Source organism: Lynx canadensis, chromosome A2 (assembly GCF_007474595.2).
Source record: "Lynx canadensis isolate LIC74 chromosome A2, mLynCan4.pri.v2, whole genome shotgun sequence".
Lineage (NCBI taxonomy): Eukaryota > Metazoa > Chordata > Mammalia > Carnivora > Felidae > Lynx > Lynx canadensis.
In genome coordinates this window covers 87,736,433-87,755,374 of record NC_044304.2, presented here as the reverse complement: position 1 = coordinate 87,755,374, position 18,942 = coordinate 87,736,433, and the positions used below count along the sequence as shown (strand labels likewise).

At 35.9% G+C, this 18,942-nt stretch overlaps 1 protein-coding gene across 1 annotated transcript in view; it reads left to right on the top strand.

Annotated features, from left to right (window-relative positions):
• The window catches only part of SEMA3A (semaphorin 3A), a 211,958-nt gene that overhangs the window by 64,706 nt on the left and 128,310 nt on the right, over window positions 1-18,942 (top strand). The window contains exon 4 of the mRNA XM_030307864.1: window positions 11,323-11,442. Coding sequence (XP_030163724.1) covers window positions 11,323-11,442 — 120 coding nt within the window. The remainder of the gene's footprint in view (window positions 1-11,322; window positions 11,443-18,942) is intronic.

Here is an 18,942-nt window from a genome sequence, read left to right as displayed (position 1 = left end):
GTCTCCAGGCTCTGAGCTATCAGCACAGAGCCCGACATGGGGCTCAAACTCACAGACAGCGAGATCATGACCAAAGTCGGATGCTCGACCGACTGAGCCACCCAGGCGCTCCCAGACCACTCATTTTTCGTGAAAGACAGTGAAAATCTTGTCTTATAAAAGCCACAGAAATGAACATAGATTTTTATGCACATGCGCATATGTATGTGTTCTTCTCCTTGGGGGTCAATATCAGGTAAACTGAGCAAAGTGATTACAGTTTAAATTCAGCATTCAGAAGTAATAATAATAATAATGATCACTTGAGGTGAGCTTAGTATAACATATAGAATTCTGGAATTACTACGTTATATACCTGAAACTAATGTAACATTGTGTGTCTTCTATGCTTCAATAAAAAAAGGAAAAAAAATATCCACACAAGTGGACTAAACTAACACTTAATGGGAGCTTAGTGTATATACCCACTGCTCTAAATGCACTGCTTTTATTAACTAATTTTTGTAACTCGTATTTGGTTATAGGGTACATATTTTCCTGGCGCACCTGGGTAGCTCAGTTGGTTAAGCGCCTTGATACCGGCTCAGGTCATGATCTCATGGTTCGTGGGTTTGAGCCCTTGTCAGGCTCTGTACTGACAGCATGGAGCCTGCTTGGAACTTTCTTACCCTCTCTCTCTGTTCCTCCCTTGCTTGTGTGCACATACACACACATTTTCTCTCCCAAAATAAATAAATAGGCTTAAAAAAAGATACGCATTTCCTTTCAAAGCAACTGAAGAATCAGTTTTGTATCTTAGGTAGAAGATGCATCAAAAATGAAGCTTTGGGGGCGCCTGGGTGGCGCAGTTGGTTAAGCGTCTGACTTCAGCCAGGTCACGATCTCGTGGTCCGTGAGTTCGAGCCCCGCGTCAGGCTCTGGGCTGATGGCTCAGAGCCTGGAGCCTGTTTCCGATTCTGTGTCTCCCTCTCTCTCTGCCCCTCCCCTGTTCATGCTCTGTCTCTCTCTGTCCCAAAAATAAATAAACGTTGAAAAAAAAATAAAAAAAAAATGAAGCTTTGGCATTAAAGATATTTTAGAAACTAGATTTTATTCATATTTTGAATTAATATGTTTTATAATATGGCAAAATAAGACAGTAATTATTGTGTTTGAATTGCTATGGACCGAGCCTCATATATATAAACTTAGGGTTTGTTTCTTGTTTTGTTTTTTTGGTAATCTTTTGAGTTCGGGATTAAATTTTAAATGCACTTACAAAGTAAGGCTAGCACTTAAAATAGGAACAGTATGTAAAACTTGAAGAGAGTTTACAGATTTTAGATTATATTTTTTAAATTTGATCTCTCCCTCAGTGGTTGAAGTGAAATTCATATATTTGGCATTGGTTGACAAACTGTTATCTAGATTTGATTGGACACTGTATTTCATGCAGATATCAGTATACATACTTTTAGAGTGTAGTAAGCATTTTATGCTTTCTAAGGTTTATTAGAATGATTTGGACAGTTCCTCTGGGGTTTTCTAACTACGTAGTTAGCAGGTGTTCCAGGTCATACTGACACGTAGCTTCTCATGGTCATCTTTGGTATTGTTTCTCTATGCACTTAATCTTAAGGTTTGGATTTCTGTTCATTTTCAATGCGTATGCTGACCATCGTGTCATAGATCTAACATGAACTCTGGAAATATTTTTCTTGGATATGTTCTGTCTCAAGGCAAATAGGTTATGGTCAACTTTTGACTGTTTTTCTTTGATTCGTTCATGTTGCAATAAAAATCGCCATTATGTCTATCGGACATCACAAAACTTTCCTAAAGTTCTTTTTATATCATTTAATTTTTATATAGTTTTCTTTACCACATTTTTAAGGGTGGTAAGGAAAACAGGATGCAAAATTATAGTATCTAAAAAATTGACACTATTTCAGGAAACTGAGAATCTTAAACTTTGTTTTTAGCTTTTATGCATTTAGAACAGAACACTCTTGGAGATTGTCATAATCACATTCAAATTGAGTGCTAAGCACACTAAATATATTATACTCTCTATCCTATATGCTATACAACGTATTAAATATAGACTGCCTGTGTGTATATATGTACGTGTGTACATGTGTGTGAATCAAAATATTTTTTTGGTATTGTGTTTAAAGAGATACCAAAATTAGTATAACTTATTGATTCTAAGTCTTAATATGTGTTTTAAAAAGAATAACCATTTGCATTTGGAAACAGAATGATCAACCAATAAGTTGTATTTTTCTTTTTAAATGGATCAGATCCATATTCCCCTTATAATATATCACAATGAGCTGTTTTATGGTAGTAAGTTATATATATAGCCTTTTATACGTTAGGGTTTGATCAGAGGCCAGAACTTGTATGAGTGATGTTAAAAAGGATTTTGTAACAGGGACTTGACCTTATACAGTTGTGGAAGATGGTGGAGAAATCCATGGGTTTCTGGAATCTATTGCCTCTGAGTCAGGTAATGGGCCTGACATTGTTGTGGGTCACCAGGATTGGCACTAGGGAAGAAAAGCTGACATTTAGTGGGGAAGAGCAAGGACCAACTGAAACTCGCAAGGATAAACTGTGACCCACAAGGACAAACTAGAGTTGGTGTCTCTTTCACCACTTCCAACTTTGATGACTTGGGTGACCTACAGAAGAAGCTGATGCTTTTTGCTATGGAGCTGCACAAGTACCAGGACCAGGTCTTATAGAAGCTAGCAAATAAGATCTGGTAGAGGGTGCAGGAGGGGCAGGCCCAATGCTAACATGGTGGCCAGCAGATCAGAACAACTTTGGGACTTTTATGGTTGCAGTTCAACTTCTGCCTTGCACATCTCATGCAAAATACTTTATGGCCAATCTTAACCAGTTTATGGAAAAGGGAATTCTACACTGTAGTTCCAGCTTATCTCAAGTGACACAGTACAATTCTGCCACAACTTTTTAATAATTGCTGCATTTGCTGTTTGACTGACAGTAATTCATGCCATCTACCACTTTGATGAAAAGAGTGACTATAACTTATAGTCCTCCACTCGTGGAAGACTGGAATTTTATGAAAGTTCTAATGAACAACATGTAATTTCCCTTTGTAACAAAAATGGGCACATATTTTTAATATTCAATACCAATTTTACTAAATCCACCTCTCCTTATCATCAAGTATGGGCTTAAATTCCCTTATCTGTCCTTAAAAGGAAGGAACAATTCATAATGGAGTTCTTGCCCAAGGTATTGCACACTATAGTGAATGGCGTGAGAGGTGAGCATAGGTGGAAATATTCAAATCAAATAAACAGATGATTTCCCATATTAAGAATAAGTTAGGGGCACCTGGGTGGCTCAGTCAATTAAGCGTCTGACTTTGGCTCAGATCATGATCTCACCACTCATGGGTTCAAGCCCTGTGTCTGGTGCTAAGAGCTAGGAGCCTGGAGCCTGCTTTGGATTCTTTGTCACCCTCCCTCTCTCTCTGCCCCTCCTCCACTCACACTGTTTTTCTCTTTCTCTCAAAAATAAACATTAAATTTTTTTTTTTAAAAAGAATACTATAACCAGCTGATTATTTAGTAAGTACTAAGTTATTATGGTAAGTACTTTACTATATCACTATTCTCATTTTTAGTTGAGGAGACTGTGACTCAGAGATCCTAAGTAACTTTCTGATAGCCACACAACAAATGAAAAATGTTGCCTGAATAATTCTAACCCATGTCTGACTGACTTTTAAAGCATCATGTTAAAACCCCCATGCCATTTCTGTTTTGTTATTATTAATTCATTACTTTTGCTCTGTATGTTTTTTTTAATTAATTTATTTATTTAAATGTGTCTGTGCCCAACATGGGGCTCAAGCTTATGACCCCAAGATCAAGAGTCACATACTCTTCTCACTGAGCCAGCCAGATGCCCCTATATGTTTTCCTTAAATTCTCTGAGAATACCTTTTCAAGCTTGAATATCTATTTTAAAAAACTGACATCTTTATTAAAGATTCATATAATCTTGGGGCGCCTGGGTGGCGCAGTCGGTTGAGCGTCCGACTTCAGCCAGGTCACGATCTTGCGGTCCGTGAGTTCGAGCCCCGCGTCGGGCTCTGGGCTGATGGCTCAGAGCCTGGAGCCTGTTTCTGATTCTGTGTCTCCCTCTCTCTCTGCCCCTCCCCCGTTCATGCTCTGTCTCTCTCTGTCCCAAAAATAAATAAACGTTGAAAAAAAAAATTTAAAAAAAAAAAGATTCATATAATCAAAATTTAAAATTCCAAAGGTCCAAATTTTCATTGTATTCAGAAATTATTTCTAAAATTAATGTATGTAATATATATGCACACATGTATCTGTATATGTGGGTATGTACATTATAGTATATACAGATTATATAGTATATATGGAGTATTATAAATGGCTAAGGAGTCTCCATATATTAGAAAATATATTAAGAGAACATTTTATATTATTAATTAATTAACAGCATTTAATACTTTTGATATTAAGACTCCAACCAAAAATGTTTTCACTTTTCATGTTAGACAAGGTAGAAGGTAAAAGAGAGGTATATGTGAATGAAATCAAGCATTCCTTTAAAATGTGGATTTCATTTTTATTTCTCCTTCCTCATGGCTATATATCATACATAATTAAAGATGCAGTTTTTCTCCCTTATTTGAGTATTAGATTCTGTTATGAGAAAGCATATATGTTAGGAATAAATATGCCAACTAATTCTATCCACAGTAAACCTCTTTAAAAATTTTTTAAGTTTATTTTTGAGAAAGAGAGGGAGAGAGACAGAGCATGAGTGGGCAAAGGGCAGAGAAGAGTGGGAGACACAGAATCCGAAGCAGGCTCTAGGCTCTGAGCTGTCAGCTCAGAGCCTGATGCGATGCAGGGCTCGAACTTGTGAACTGCGAGATCATGACCTGAGCCAAAGCCAGAAGCTTAACCAACAGAGCCAACCTGGTGCCGCAGGAAGCCTTTTTAGATTGTAACTCTACCTACTTGGTGTAAATCATGGACTTAGTTGCTGTAAGGCATGAGCACCAAGTACTCAACATGTTGCATAAAATTGGAAACCACATAGTATGGTTGAAATCAGAGTAGGGATTTTTGACTACTTAAATAGTTCTTCTGGCTTGGCAGGAAAATTTTTAAGTTGGTTTCACATAATACTTTATAATTGTATGCTTTCATTTGAATATAAGATAAAGAAGGTTTATTTTTTTATGGACCACCTACAATCAAACAACTCAAGTGAATGATACAAATGTGATAATTAGATTGATAGCACAATATGAAAGAAAATATAAGCTAAAATGTAGATGTTATCAGTTTCTCTGGTCCATTAAGTAACTTCTAGAGCTTCACAGCAGTCAATCCTGAGGTGAAAAGTCAGTCAAATGGGGCATCTTAACAGAAATGAGTATTTACATAAAATGATTTGGTAGCTTTGTGTAGGAGCCTTCATTTAGTCTGTCACATAACTCGAGCCACTTTAAAATTTAATTTTCATCTGTTACAGGTTTAAAGTTGTTATAGGTCAGTTAATGTGAATAGGCTTACATTCTTAAATAACTAGCCATGAAATGACACCAATTTTGTTGTCCTAGTTGAATCATTGTTTTAAAAAAATTTCTGAAATCAAAACACAACAAAACAAAGCTTTGAGGTGAACAGGTCAGTTGGTTTTATTAGTCTATCATTTTTCTTGATAATGAAGGTGAAAATGTCTCCCAAAATGGATAGAACAGCCTACTCACCATATCACAAGGTGCATGTTAAGCAATTCCAGGTCACAAATTCAACATTAGATGGTTAATATTATAATTAGAACACAGTTAAGTCTTAGTTTTATTACCTATGCCTCTTTGAAGAAGAGATATATAACATCCTTTAATGAATGCTGAGGTATTAGAAAGACATGATTATGGATGATTAGGTCACAGCTGTAATAGCATAGTGTTAAAAGAAAAAAAAAAGAGAAAATATTATTGCTAGATAAGTATGAAACAGCTTACATAGAGGGATGAAGTGAGTGACAGGAACAATCTCACGGATTACTGCTTTGGCACGAAGATTCTAGTATTCAGCCAGCTTGCCAAATAAATTGACCAGAGAAAAAGAAAGTCAACAGATTAACTTCAGGAATTAAGCTTATTAATGGATTTTCATGCAGAAATGTATCCACCCATCATGATAGGAAAAGGATTCCTTTGCTTTCCCAGATGGTAGATTAAACATTAAAATATTTCTACATAAACTACATAGAGACTTTTTCTTCTAAATGAATGTTCGCTGACCTGAGGCAATACTACACTATACCCATTCATTTTGGGCGGATTTTTATTTGAACCAGAACAAGTTGTTAGATTTAATCATGAACTGAATATATTTGAATAGAAATTGTTCATCTTCACAGCCTTCTCTCCTTTTTTCTCTTATTTAGAGTAACATTTCACTGCTCCATCCATAATTTAAGAACATGCAAGGAGGTAATTGGAATTGGAGGTAAATTACATTCTTTTGTAGAAAGTATAATTATCGGAAGTTAGTTAAAAACACCTCAATTCTGTTTTAATTTTCATGCATGGAGCAGTTGTTTTGACAGATGGATGGACTTTATTTTTGTAACCGTCCGGGAAAAGTCTGCGTAACATAGTCTAATCAGTGCTACATATTTGTAATGTTTGTTTTTGAATCACAGTGCATTTGGCTCCTATATCTTTTTTCTGGGGGTAGACATTTTCTTTCTAATTTATTTTTCCAGGCTAATATCTCTTTTGTTTAATTCCTCTATCAATTTAATCTGAAAGCACTAGAAACATTGAAAAAATAAGTGTGAACGGTTTGTCACTAGGATGATGAATCATTGTTCTTCAGGTGCAGCCTTGGGGTTTACTGGTTTATTATTGCCCTTACTTTTACTTCTAGGAAAGTTAACAATTCATAATGCTGTTGGTCTGGAGTACATTTCAGTAAAATAAGAGGTCAGTATGGTTACCTGACTCTTGGGAAGCCAACTTGTTGCTAAACTTGTCTGTGTATATCAACTTAAATTCCAAAAAGGATCAAGGTTTGAAAAATGAATTCATTTTGAACTGATTACATTTTCTTTATTACGTTGTAAATCCGCCGGTGCTGAGCAAAGCAGTGCAGTAGTTTAATGCCAAAAAGTACATTACATTCTAAGTTTTAAGAATCGTCATGGTTCAAGAAAAGGTCAGAATCACTCTTCTTCTGTCTCCCTAGAACAGAAATGTGTGAAGTGTGTTTCCTTTTTCTGCCACGCTTCCTTCTTTTTTAGAGGAATGTCCAGGCTGCTTCCAAATAAAATGAGTATCCTGTTTTGGAACATTCAAAAAACAAAAACAAAAACAAAAAAAAACCTTGGCAGCAACAAGCTAGAGAGTGAAGGCAAATGAATGACAGAATTGATACTCTTTTATGTAGGTTTTCTGTTTAAAGAACAATCCTTGCTAACAATGTCTTCTTCAAATTTTTGGTTCTTCTCTGTCCAGTACTTTTAATTCACTGCTTCCATGCAGCTATTTTTAGCCAATTTTGAAAGTACTTCATTCACTGTCTTTGTTTCATTTCAAATGTCTTAACCTATTCTGTAAACCTAAGAAATTTCTCTCCATCCTATTTGCATCAACCTTCCTTTCAAAATAATGCTGAGCTAGCCCTGGGGCATGGCAACATTACAGTCTGCTGCCAACTAGGAGAGTTCACTGGGGAAATGAAGGGGATCATTCCAGGCCTTAGGCCAATTGGGTGGGTCTAGTCCCTTTGTAGCACAGATAGAGTCTGTTATCAGTATTCTCGGTAGAACCCTTTGCCAGGTTTCACAGCTATAGTCTTGTGACTGATTTTTTTCCAGCAGCTCTGTAGAGGGCTAGCTGTCGTACTATAGTAATACTTCTTTGATAGTTAATAGACAACAAACTAAAATTATGATATTCAGTGTGGCTCACTTCTGTAGTTTTAAGAACCCTGAGTTTTTCAACCACTAATTATTGCTAATCAATTACCCAGTCTATAAGAGATATAAACTCACCAGCCTATTGATTTTAGGACTGAAAACAGTTACAGAGATGGCATGAGTCTCCATTTGTCTTTACAAGTATCCATGCTCATAAAATGCTTCCTTTTATTGTTGTCCCAGAGAACTAGGGTCTCTTCTCAGATTTCTAGGATGCACTTAGGTGTTACTAGTGGGATTAGAGAGTTTGGATTTGTATTCAGAATTGCATGTGTGTCTTTTAAGGCATGGCGGGCAAACTGGAAGCCTGTTCTTTTCTAAAATGAACAAGATGTCCATCTGGTTCTGCCACTATTATTTATTAGAATATTCGTTTGCTTACCAATATATACATAGCCATTTACTTGGTTTCAACATATGGTGCCGGAACTGGTTATTTATAATCATGAATGCTGTAATACTGAGTCCACAATTAGGGATGGCTGTCTTTATGTAAAAGAAGAGTATGTGGCCACCTACATGTTTCAAAAAATGGGGTGCTGTGAAACATTTTCCTGAAAATGCCTTCTTTGCAAATGACTGAATATTCTTTAAAGTACAAATAAATCCTTTGGGTAAGACTTATGAATGGCCTCATTTGTAAATGAGTTTATCAGATGTTTCCCTCTGCACAACCTCTTTCCCCTGCCTAGACATTCATGCCCTAGCCTCTTGGGAGGAGAGAAACTGTTGCAGAATGGGCAGTTTGTTGCTGAGAGTCTTGGAAGTTAGGCTCTATCTGTTTTGTCTAAGATGTACCATTAAATGTGGGTAAGATCCATATACTCTTTAAGTTAGGAAATTTTTCTTCATTGCAACTTCTGAAATTAATTGATTTGAGAGCTTAATTTTATATGCTGTACTGCTTTACCAGACAGAGTCAGGATTTAAGTGGCAAAACAGTGGGAGAAATTAGATGTTTATTTTAGTTACTTCCCTAAACTACTCAGCATATGTTAAGAAAGTATGAGGAGTCATAACTTGAAAGTTACATATTTTACCTTAAATAGGTCTCATTCATCTTTGGGGCAGTATATTAACAGGACACCCTTAGGTTTCATCCCAGAAAAATCAGTGGTAATGGAAAGCAGTTATTTGAATTTAAATAACAATTATTCTGCTTAAGTTTGGTTGTCTGCTGCTTATTATGGGGGCAATAGAATTAAGACCAAAATTATCAGCTGCAAACACAGAATACAAACATCATGTGGAAATTTACTTACATCATTGTAACACCTCAGTTATAAACGCCAACTGACCACATAATTCCAAATGCATTCTGAGCTTTCACTTGAAAAGTCACATGTTACACAGAGTGAATTTGGAAGTGTTCCATGCTTTGAGGTGCTGGGATCAACACTATCTTCTATTATATTTGCCAGCCTTGCTCACATTAGAGTCTGCTTTTCATCTTTATCTGCATTTCTAGTTACGTATTTGGTTCTTATTTCCAAATGTTTATAGGTAAAACACAAACTTAGGATAATCTATGATCAATAATAAAATAGTTTTCGATGAAGTTTTTATTATTTAGCATATGAATATTCATTTGGCTACTTTCAAAGTGGATATTATGTATTCCATGATGAACTCATACTTTCTACTTATATGTATGTAATTTTTAAGATTCCTTATATGGTTAACAGACCATAACATTTTATTTGAAACTATTTTGACAGTTTGGGTTTTCTTTTCGTTTTTTTTTTTTTCTTTTTAATATTGATATAGATTCACCTATTTAAAAATAATTTTGTGAGGTGCCTGGCTGGCTCAGTCAGGTAAGGGCCCAGCTCTTGATTTTGGCTCAGGTCATGATTTCTTGGTTCCTGAGATAAGCCCTGCATTGGGCTCTGCGGTGACAGCGTGGAGCCTGCTGGGTATTCTCCCTCTCCCTCTCTTCTCTGCCCCTCCCCCATTTGTGTGTGCACACATGCTCTCAAATAAATAAATAAACATTAAAAAAATAATGAAAATATTTTGCAAAAACTAAGTCTTTTCTGCTCTGGATTTTTTGGGTAATAAAATTATCAGTTTATATTCTGATTATCTGATTTTTCTCCCAAATCTTTCATCAACAGGGACAAAAGGCCGAGATTCCTATTTGTTTATAGAAAAACAGTTTCTTTCACAGCACCTGCAGGTAGAATATATAGAAAGGATATAAATGGCTCTGTCCATTTTATTTGTTTTTATTAAAAATTTTTTTTAATGTTCATTTATTTTTGAGAGAGAGAGAGACAGACACAGAGCATGAGCAGGAGAAGGGCAGAGAAAGAGGGAGACACAGAATCTGAAGCAGGCTCCAGGCTCTGAGCTATCAGCACAGAGCCTGATGTGTAGCGGGAACCAACAAACTGTTTGTGAGATCATGACCTGAGCTGAAGTTGGATGCTCAACTGACTGAGCCACCCAGGTGCCCCTTTCTCCATTTTATTTTTCAAGTGATCTTTTATTTCAGAAGATACAATGGCAGGTATATCTAAACTATAAATAATAAGATATGACTAGAGTATCTCCTAAGAACTAAGCATTCTTACCTGTGGGATTTGTGGCTCATTGGGCAGGGAATGCATGTATGGGTTCATGGGTTCAGGATGTCCATGAACCTCCTGAAAATATTTGTTAATTATAGCCACTCCATAAAAGATCTTTCCACCTACAGACATTCAGTACTCTAACTAATCTTCCCTATTTCGTAGAAATATACTCTGCATTGTCTTTGAGGCTGAAATGATGTTTTGGAGAGGAGGCAGCTTTACTTTCTTAGACTCTATAGAGATTACTAATGAGCAGAACTGAAGTTTAAAGGCAGGCACCCATCATTATTGGCTACTACTAATGTTTAAAATTCATGTTTAATAAAAAGCTTTATTATCTTTTATTTTTGTTTTATTCTAAACTTAAAGCTTATTTTTGCAAAGAAATTTCATCAGTGTGTGCTTTAAGTAATCTTTAATTAATCATATCATTTCCTGTTCCCCTCATCTCTAGAAAAGTCACTTGTGATTAACAATTATCTATACCTTTATTCCACTTTTATATAAATAAATTACAAATAGTTTTAATGAACTGTTATGGAAGACAATCTTTTATTACCCCCCCAAATGATAAGAGCTTTTATAGTTTATTTCATTAGATAATATGAACAAATAATAGGATAATAAGCCCTAAAAATGTTGTGAAAAAGACACAAAAGAAAAGAAATCTGTTCAAGCATGCCTAGCACCCTAGAGGATACCTCAGCCATGCTGACTGCTAGAACTCACTGGTTTTCCTTTTGTTTTACAGAAAGAATGTGCTAATTTCATCAAGGTGCTTAAGGCTTATAATCAGACTCACTTGTACGCCTGTGGAACGGGGGCTTTTCATCCAATTTGCACCTACATTGAAATTGGACATCATCCTGAGGTAAACTAAAGCTGGCTTTTAAAAACTGGTATTTGTCCATGACCCCTTCCTATTCAAATGCTTCATTACTAATTTCTTCAGCTCATTTAGCTTCTGGTTTGCTATTCAGTGGGATCTACTTCAAATTCAGATGCTGTTATTAATTTTAATCTGTGAATGCAAAAAGAATAAGACCATCACTCAACGATAACTATGGAACAGGAGGAAGGAAGGAAGAAAGCATTTGCTTTCGCCCTGGATTACAGAGTCCAATCCATTTTGCATGTGCAGCAGATGTCAGCAGGCTGAATGTGTACTGTTTTCTCCTTCATTTGTATATTGCCAGCTTTCCCCTCCATTTCCATCCTCCGCCAGAAGTGTCTGCCACCCCAGTTGTTTTCTTCTGCCTGGGGATTAAGGAAGGATGCCATACATGTGCACAATGGTCTGATCTCATGTTTGACCTAAATTATTCACATTTGTGTTCTTACTCAACTAAGCTTTCTTTCTCTATTTTGAGCTATAATGTTGGCAGTATGGAAAAGAAAAAGAAATGTTTCTTTAATTGGTTTAATATAAGAGATGTTTTAGTTAGGTAATTAAAGTTAGGTAAGTTTAAGTAACACTAGAGGTTAGGGAAATACTGAAAGGAAAAGTTACGGATATTGAAAGTGGTTCCATGAATTGGGCTTACCAGTAAGCCTTCAACTATAAGCCCTTTTATAATTTTTTGGCACTAAATGCCAAAAAGAACAAATGGTGAGAGCATCATTTGTGACAGAATTTTCTTCCAAATTGGAATTCAGAGATACTCAACAGATAAAGGATTTATTTCTCCAATATTTTTGAAATCCCGAAGATAAAATATAATTCACACGTGAGCCACTTCTCTGTAGCTATAGATTCTCTCCCTAAATTTTCTTAAGGTGTCCTAAAGTGATACAAAAACGTTCTTTCAACCCAAAGGTTTAGAAATCAAAACAGTCTATGCTATAACATCTTTGTAGACACCTTAGAGACTATGTGGTTTCTAGACCAAACACAATTATTATTACTTAACTGATGATCCTGGAAAGATGAAAACACTTTCCCAAGGCCTCACCAGTGTAAGTATTTGCTCCTCATCAGCCGGTTCCCCCCGGTGCATCCTTCCTCCTTCTTTCCCGTACAAGCACGTATAGTATACTTGCTGACGTACCCAAGAGTTTTAAGTAAAAACTAACTTTAAGGAAAAGCCGTTCTACTTAAATTACTTGTTTCGTATTGATGAAATTAGGAATAATTCCTTGCACGTGATCTAGGAGACTTTGTATGCTTGACTTCCAGCACCTTCTGGAGAAATCTCTCCCTCTTTGCTTTCTTCTCATCTGTTCCTATAGTCAGGCACCCCAACAGTTAGGCCTGGGGTAATTGCCCCACTATTCTGTACTCTGGAGAAAGCTCTAGAGAACTCCTTCCACATCGTATTACACTTTTTCAGTCTGTCAGGGATCATGCTGTCCAGACAGAGCAATGGAATCAGGAGAGCTGAGCTCCTAGCACAGATTAATAGAAAAGACATGGGCTGTGAAGTCACATCTGGCTTCTGATCTTGTTCTACAACTCACTAGCTTTGGAGCCCTGGAAAAATTATTTAACATCTCAGACTCTGTCTCATACTATGTAAAACAAAACTGAACAAAACCCCTGTTATCTTCAGTGTCCATATATTGTAAATGAGAGGTTGACTTGTTATCTCCAACTGCCTTCCAACCCTCCTAGTAAGGGCATGACCCACTGACTTTTTTTGTTATAGAAACTCAATGAGTTCTAATCCCATCATTGTTAAACAAGTGTCCCGTGTCCTAGAGTGGAGGACTTTTGTCTGACCTCACTTGGTACTAGATGCTTGATCCGGAATAAGCTACTTATTTTCTTTGTGTGTCTGTTTTATGTATGGCTGTTGTGAGGGTTTAACATTGTCCAATAGGTAGTAGGTACTGAAAGAATGTTATCATTTTTAAAATAAAAATCTGCATCTCGCTGTTACCGTCTTTCATCTAAGTAATTGTCATCTTGTACCTCACTTGATCAGATATTGTAAATTACTGCACTGAGCTCCCATTGTTACTAGGTGATTCTGCACTTTATCTTAAATTCTTCCATTTAAAAATTTTAAACTTAGATGATCTTGATGGCCATTTAAATTAAAATACCATTTATTGTTCCCATGTTTGTATCATTTTCCCAAAAATACTGATTTTTTTTTCTTGAAATTGCTATTTAGGAGAGTTCACAGCATATTTCCTTTATAACTCATTAAGTATTCATTGTTCTCTTATGGGTGGGCAGGGGAAATGAAATGTACAGGTTCTGGAGCCAAGCCACTTATCCAGGAAAGGATGGAGGAAGCCATTTCTACCACCGAAATAAATAAAGCTTCCCTTCTAATCTCCTTTGAGGTAGAATATTGGGATGCAGGTATTTTCCTGAGATTCTGAATCTCAGAGCTTTGGAGAGAGGTCCTCCTTCAGAAACTCAATGGCCTTGATTTACATGGCAAATATATTGGGAAATATTGTTCCAGAGTCTTTTAAGTGGTCAGAGGAAAGATGATTATGCAGTCATCTGGGGGAATTTGGGGCGGTCTAGACAGGCAATCTAGGAAATTCTGGAAAAGATATTATCAAGATAGCTTGTCTAGACAGTATAAGATTTAATTTTCAAATGCTTAAGCTGCCTTAAGAGAGAATCTGCTTTAAGTTGATCTATACTGGTACTTAAAATCCTACCCTTGAATTTAGACAGTTATGCCATTTGTGAAGTTGAAGAGACAATGTGTGCTTCATGCCCTTAGGAAAAGAATAACAATGATGGAAAGATTGGAAGAAGAAGGTACAGTGATCAGAACTGAGGCTACAATTGTTGGATTAGCTCTCGTGAAGTTTGAATTTAGTAACTTTTGTTTGCAAGGATGGCTTTTCATATAGAACCAGGACATATCGTTGTCTTATATTTTAGTTTATAAATAGCATGAATGCTTTGCTATTACCTGTCCCATACTACATAAAATAATGAACTAGTATCCTCTTTAAACCTCTGTTCTGCCTTTACATAATGAAGATTATTTCATCATACAAAAAAAAATAAAGAAACATTTTGCTTTTCGCTTTTATTGTGGCCTTTGTGGACATTTTAACATTCAATTTTTTTCTTTGCTGTGTTCTTTCTTTAAAATAACTCATTATCTTACACTGAGTTCCCCAAATTGTTGAAACTCACTGTTAGGAAATGATACAGTGGACTTAGCTTTTCAGATAACTGATGTCACAGAAGTAAAGACATCACTTTGGAAGCAAATCAAGACTCCCTTTGTGATTTAACAGCCTCAGATCTTGCAGGAGGAAATTAGCAGTTGCTTTAAGTAATGATAAATAGTTTGAGGGAAAAAAAAAGAGAAAACCCTTGCTTAGTCTTCCAGTTAGAAAAAATAGGCCTTATTTTACACTGCTAGCATTTTAATAGCAATATTTGCACTCCTGAATACTGTATTCCAAAATCTACTCTTGCCATATAGTGAATGTCTTCTGACCACACACAGTATGTCATTGATTACTGTATTAAACAGATTTTCTGTTTCCTGTAGTACAGTTGGGAATTGGTAGACCTATTAATTAACTCCAGTTCTATAAGATATATGTCAATCAATTCTTGGGTATCTGCCAGTGGTTTTTGACACTGCAGATAACTGCCAATGAGGTCACATACTTTATGCACATGTGTGTGTTTATCATAAAAATGCACAGTTCACAGAAAGAATGATTCAGAGCTAGAGTACAGATGAGTTTTGAGTTTAAACTCTCAGTATCCATGCCATTCAAACGAAAAGTGTAAGTCATCCTTACAAGACAGAATATTCCCAAATGGCTCTTAGTGTATGGTATTTCCCCTTCAAATTTACATCTGCTAATAACAAAAATGTATGAGTTTCGGACGAGTATAGCTTTTCAAAAAAGTCTCTGGATGCTTTCTCAAATTCCAAATGGGCCTTTTCTATATACCGGGCAGGAAATCTGAAGAAAGATGGACCCAGATGAGAGCTGGAAAATATTAACTCTATAAATACTCTCATAATGTCATGATCTCAATTTATGATTGAACCAAGGGGACATTAAGAAATGCAGTGAAGCTTAATGGCTATCTCCAAGGTCATTTCTGTAATGACAACCCATATATCTAGATATAAAATAAAATGTTTTGTCTGGTTCTTCCCTTCCATGAAGAATAAGACTTTGCTTTTATGCAAAAGTTTGAATCAAATGCTCTTAGTAAGAGTCTTCAAGGCCAAAATGCTATTTAAGTGGTAGTTAGTGCTCTGGTGACTAATTTATACATCTATCTAACCTCTTCTTATTGTGTTCTCTCTCTCAATGCATGATGCTGTTTATCCCAGTAGAGCACAGGTTTATTTCTAGGAGGAAATGTACTAAAGCTGAGAAATTTAGATGTCTTGGTAAAACAGTGAGGAGTTACTTTTGGGTAACTCTTTCTGTCTTTCTTAGATTATACAGTGGAGTCTGAACTTACTTTTTAGTGGACTAACTTAGGTGGGAAAAGTCAGGATTCCTTGGAGATTTCTTCCTGGCTACTCATTATTTCCACCAGAGGCAGTGTGTTCCTCATTTGCACCACTGACTGAGTAACATGTTGTTAGAGCAAGTCCATTACGATTTCTAGGTCTCTCTTTCCTAATATTTCAATACTTGGATATTTCAATACATGTTGGAAGGTGGACCTTTATAAGTTACCATGCTGAATAAATAGTACCACCATTTATATTGCAAATTAAATTTATTATTTTTTTATTTAATAATTTTTTTAATGTTTATTTTTGAGAGAGAGAGAGAAAGACAGAGTGAGAGCTGGAGAGGCACAGAGAGAGAGGGAGACCCAGAATCTGAGGCAGGCTCCTGGCTCTGAGCTGTCAGCACAGAGCCTGATGTAGGGCTAGAACTCACTTGCCATGAGATCATGACCTAAGCTGAAGTCAGACACTTAACCAACTAGGCCACCCAGGTGCCCTCTTGGAACTTAAATTTTAAAACACTCTTATATTTGTATTTGAGGAACAGAATCATAGTTCATAAATTCTGAGTGAACTTAACAGCTCAGCAATATATTTTTCATGAGCTATTAACATTCTAATTTCTAAATATTATCAATAAGACAGTTTCTCAAAATTAATAGAACTAGTAGTTAAATGAGGTAGTAGGGGGACCTAAGTCATGATTAGAAACAAGGTTAGAAAAGAAAAAAGTTCACAAATGATTAAAAAAAAAAAGAGAGAACCAGAAATCCCCCTCACCCTGTTTAAAATGTTACAAATCACCATTTTGTTTTTTGACTTGTTTGCTCTAAATATGTGATATGAAAACACCATAGTAATGACATTAATATTTTACCTTCTACCACATATTTGGTTCATTTGAAAAAAAGATTTTTTTCCTCAAAGTATTTCACTGTGTTTTATTCCTAAGAACAATGTCAGATAAAAATGGAAATGTTAGCATTCAATTCTTAGGGTATTTAGTCTCATGTTTTATCATATCTGGTTTACCTACTGCCAGAAAAATAATTTGGACCAAATTAAATAGTTTTCTAAAGGCCATCCATATTGGTTCAATGACATCATTGTCAATTACTTCTTAAAAGTCTTTAATGTACTCAGTTTTTGAATCACATCTTCATTCATAATCAACATAGGTATAAGGACTGACTCGTATACAGCATGTTAATCAAAATATTTTTTCTTCTCCTGAACCCTCAAGAGCTAGTATGGATCGAAGACCTTCCATTTATTTGATCTAGCCGGTCACTGGAGATATAGACTACCCAAGTTGCTCTTTCTCCTATCTATGTCTTTTTGATTGATTCCTCTGCACTCATTCCTCATATGATCTATTTTAAGAAAAAATATGTACCCATAAAAACTTTTAACTTGTTACCAATATTACATTTTACAGTAAACATGAAGAGTAGTACTAAACCCTGTTGCCTTAAGGAAAATAGAGTAGGCTTAGATTGAATTTCCACAGATCAGAATATATTTGCCTTCTCTTGCAGTGTTTCAAATAGGCATCAGCAAGTTATCTTGCAGATTTCTTGCATATGGTTCACTTTGATGATAATCTGAAAAAATAATATAATTGCATACATAATTATTTGGGGATTATGATCATGTGTGTGTCAAGAATACTCCTTTAATTTTCTTGGGCTAATGAGAAAGAAACAAAGGTTGACTTGATATGCAAATGATGTATTCCTGCCAAGAATAAGCCAAAGTAAGGTCAGAGTGGACTGTGTGAAGGAAGGTTTTGCTGTGGTTGAAAGAGAGAAAAGTGGTTAGAAAATTCAGTCACTCCAGAGCACAGAGGAGGGTTGGTCTACCAGACCCAAAGACTGTAGCTTCTGGACACTAGAACCATGTTCATATTGTAAGAAGGTATTTACTTTTTAGAATACACAGGGGTATCATTATCGCTTTGCATTACTATTGCAAATTTTAATTTTGTTCCCTAGTTTTGTTGGTACTTAATTTTAATCATGAAGAACATATAATTCCACAAATTTACTTACTTTTAGGAAATATATGATAGAAGGTAAACCTGACAGTACAGTAAGAAGATACCTTGTGGTAGTTTTTAAGCAGATAGTTTTTAAGCAGGTAGTTTTTAAGCACCCTCTTCTCTGTGTTCACATCTGAGGACGCTCTCCTTGCCCTAGTGTGATGTCCCCTGGTCATGGGCTCCTCATGACGCTCAGCTGCTCCAGACTTAACACATGTGGTTAATTTGGACAGGATGAGAGCTGGGGAAGTAGAAATAACAAAGGCTGGTGATGAGAATCAGCGTGAGGTGATGAGAACAGCACTGAGGTGAAAAGGAAAGACATAATGAGAAAACCAGTACTTTTGCAATAGAAGTTTTATTTATTAAATAGATTTGAGTAGATACTAGGCATAATAGAAGCATAACATTTATATCTTAAGTTCTTTAGATTTGTAGCTACATTTCTGCTCACTTGCTACAATCAATGCCCAAATGACCTTGGAAGCAATTTGTATTCAGATGACTAATTCAATAGAGATAAAACTGACTTTACTAAAAATATAGGAAACATTTTTCCTAAGCCACGTCCTCATAATAATAGTGAGGAATATAAATAAAAATGTCTGCCCCCAAAGAGCTAACATACATGTAAATCTCTAACTTAAACATAGGTGAAACATCAGTAATAATAACAGTTATATTCCCAACAACTAACACTTATTGAGGAATAAGTGCTTTGAATTTGTTACCTCATTCATTCTTCACAAAATCTGATGAGCTAGGTACCCTTATATTCTCATTGTACGCTTGAGAAAGGTAAGGTTTTCATGGGTATTTTGTAAATGTACCTGAGACAAGCATCCTGTTCAGTGGTTTGTGTCTAAGACCACAACATGCTCCTTTCAAAGGAAGTTACTAACGGCATGTAGTGGAA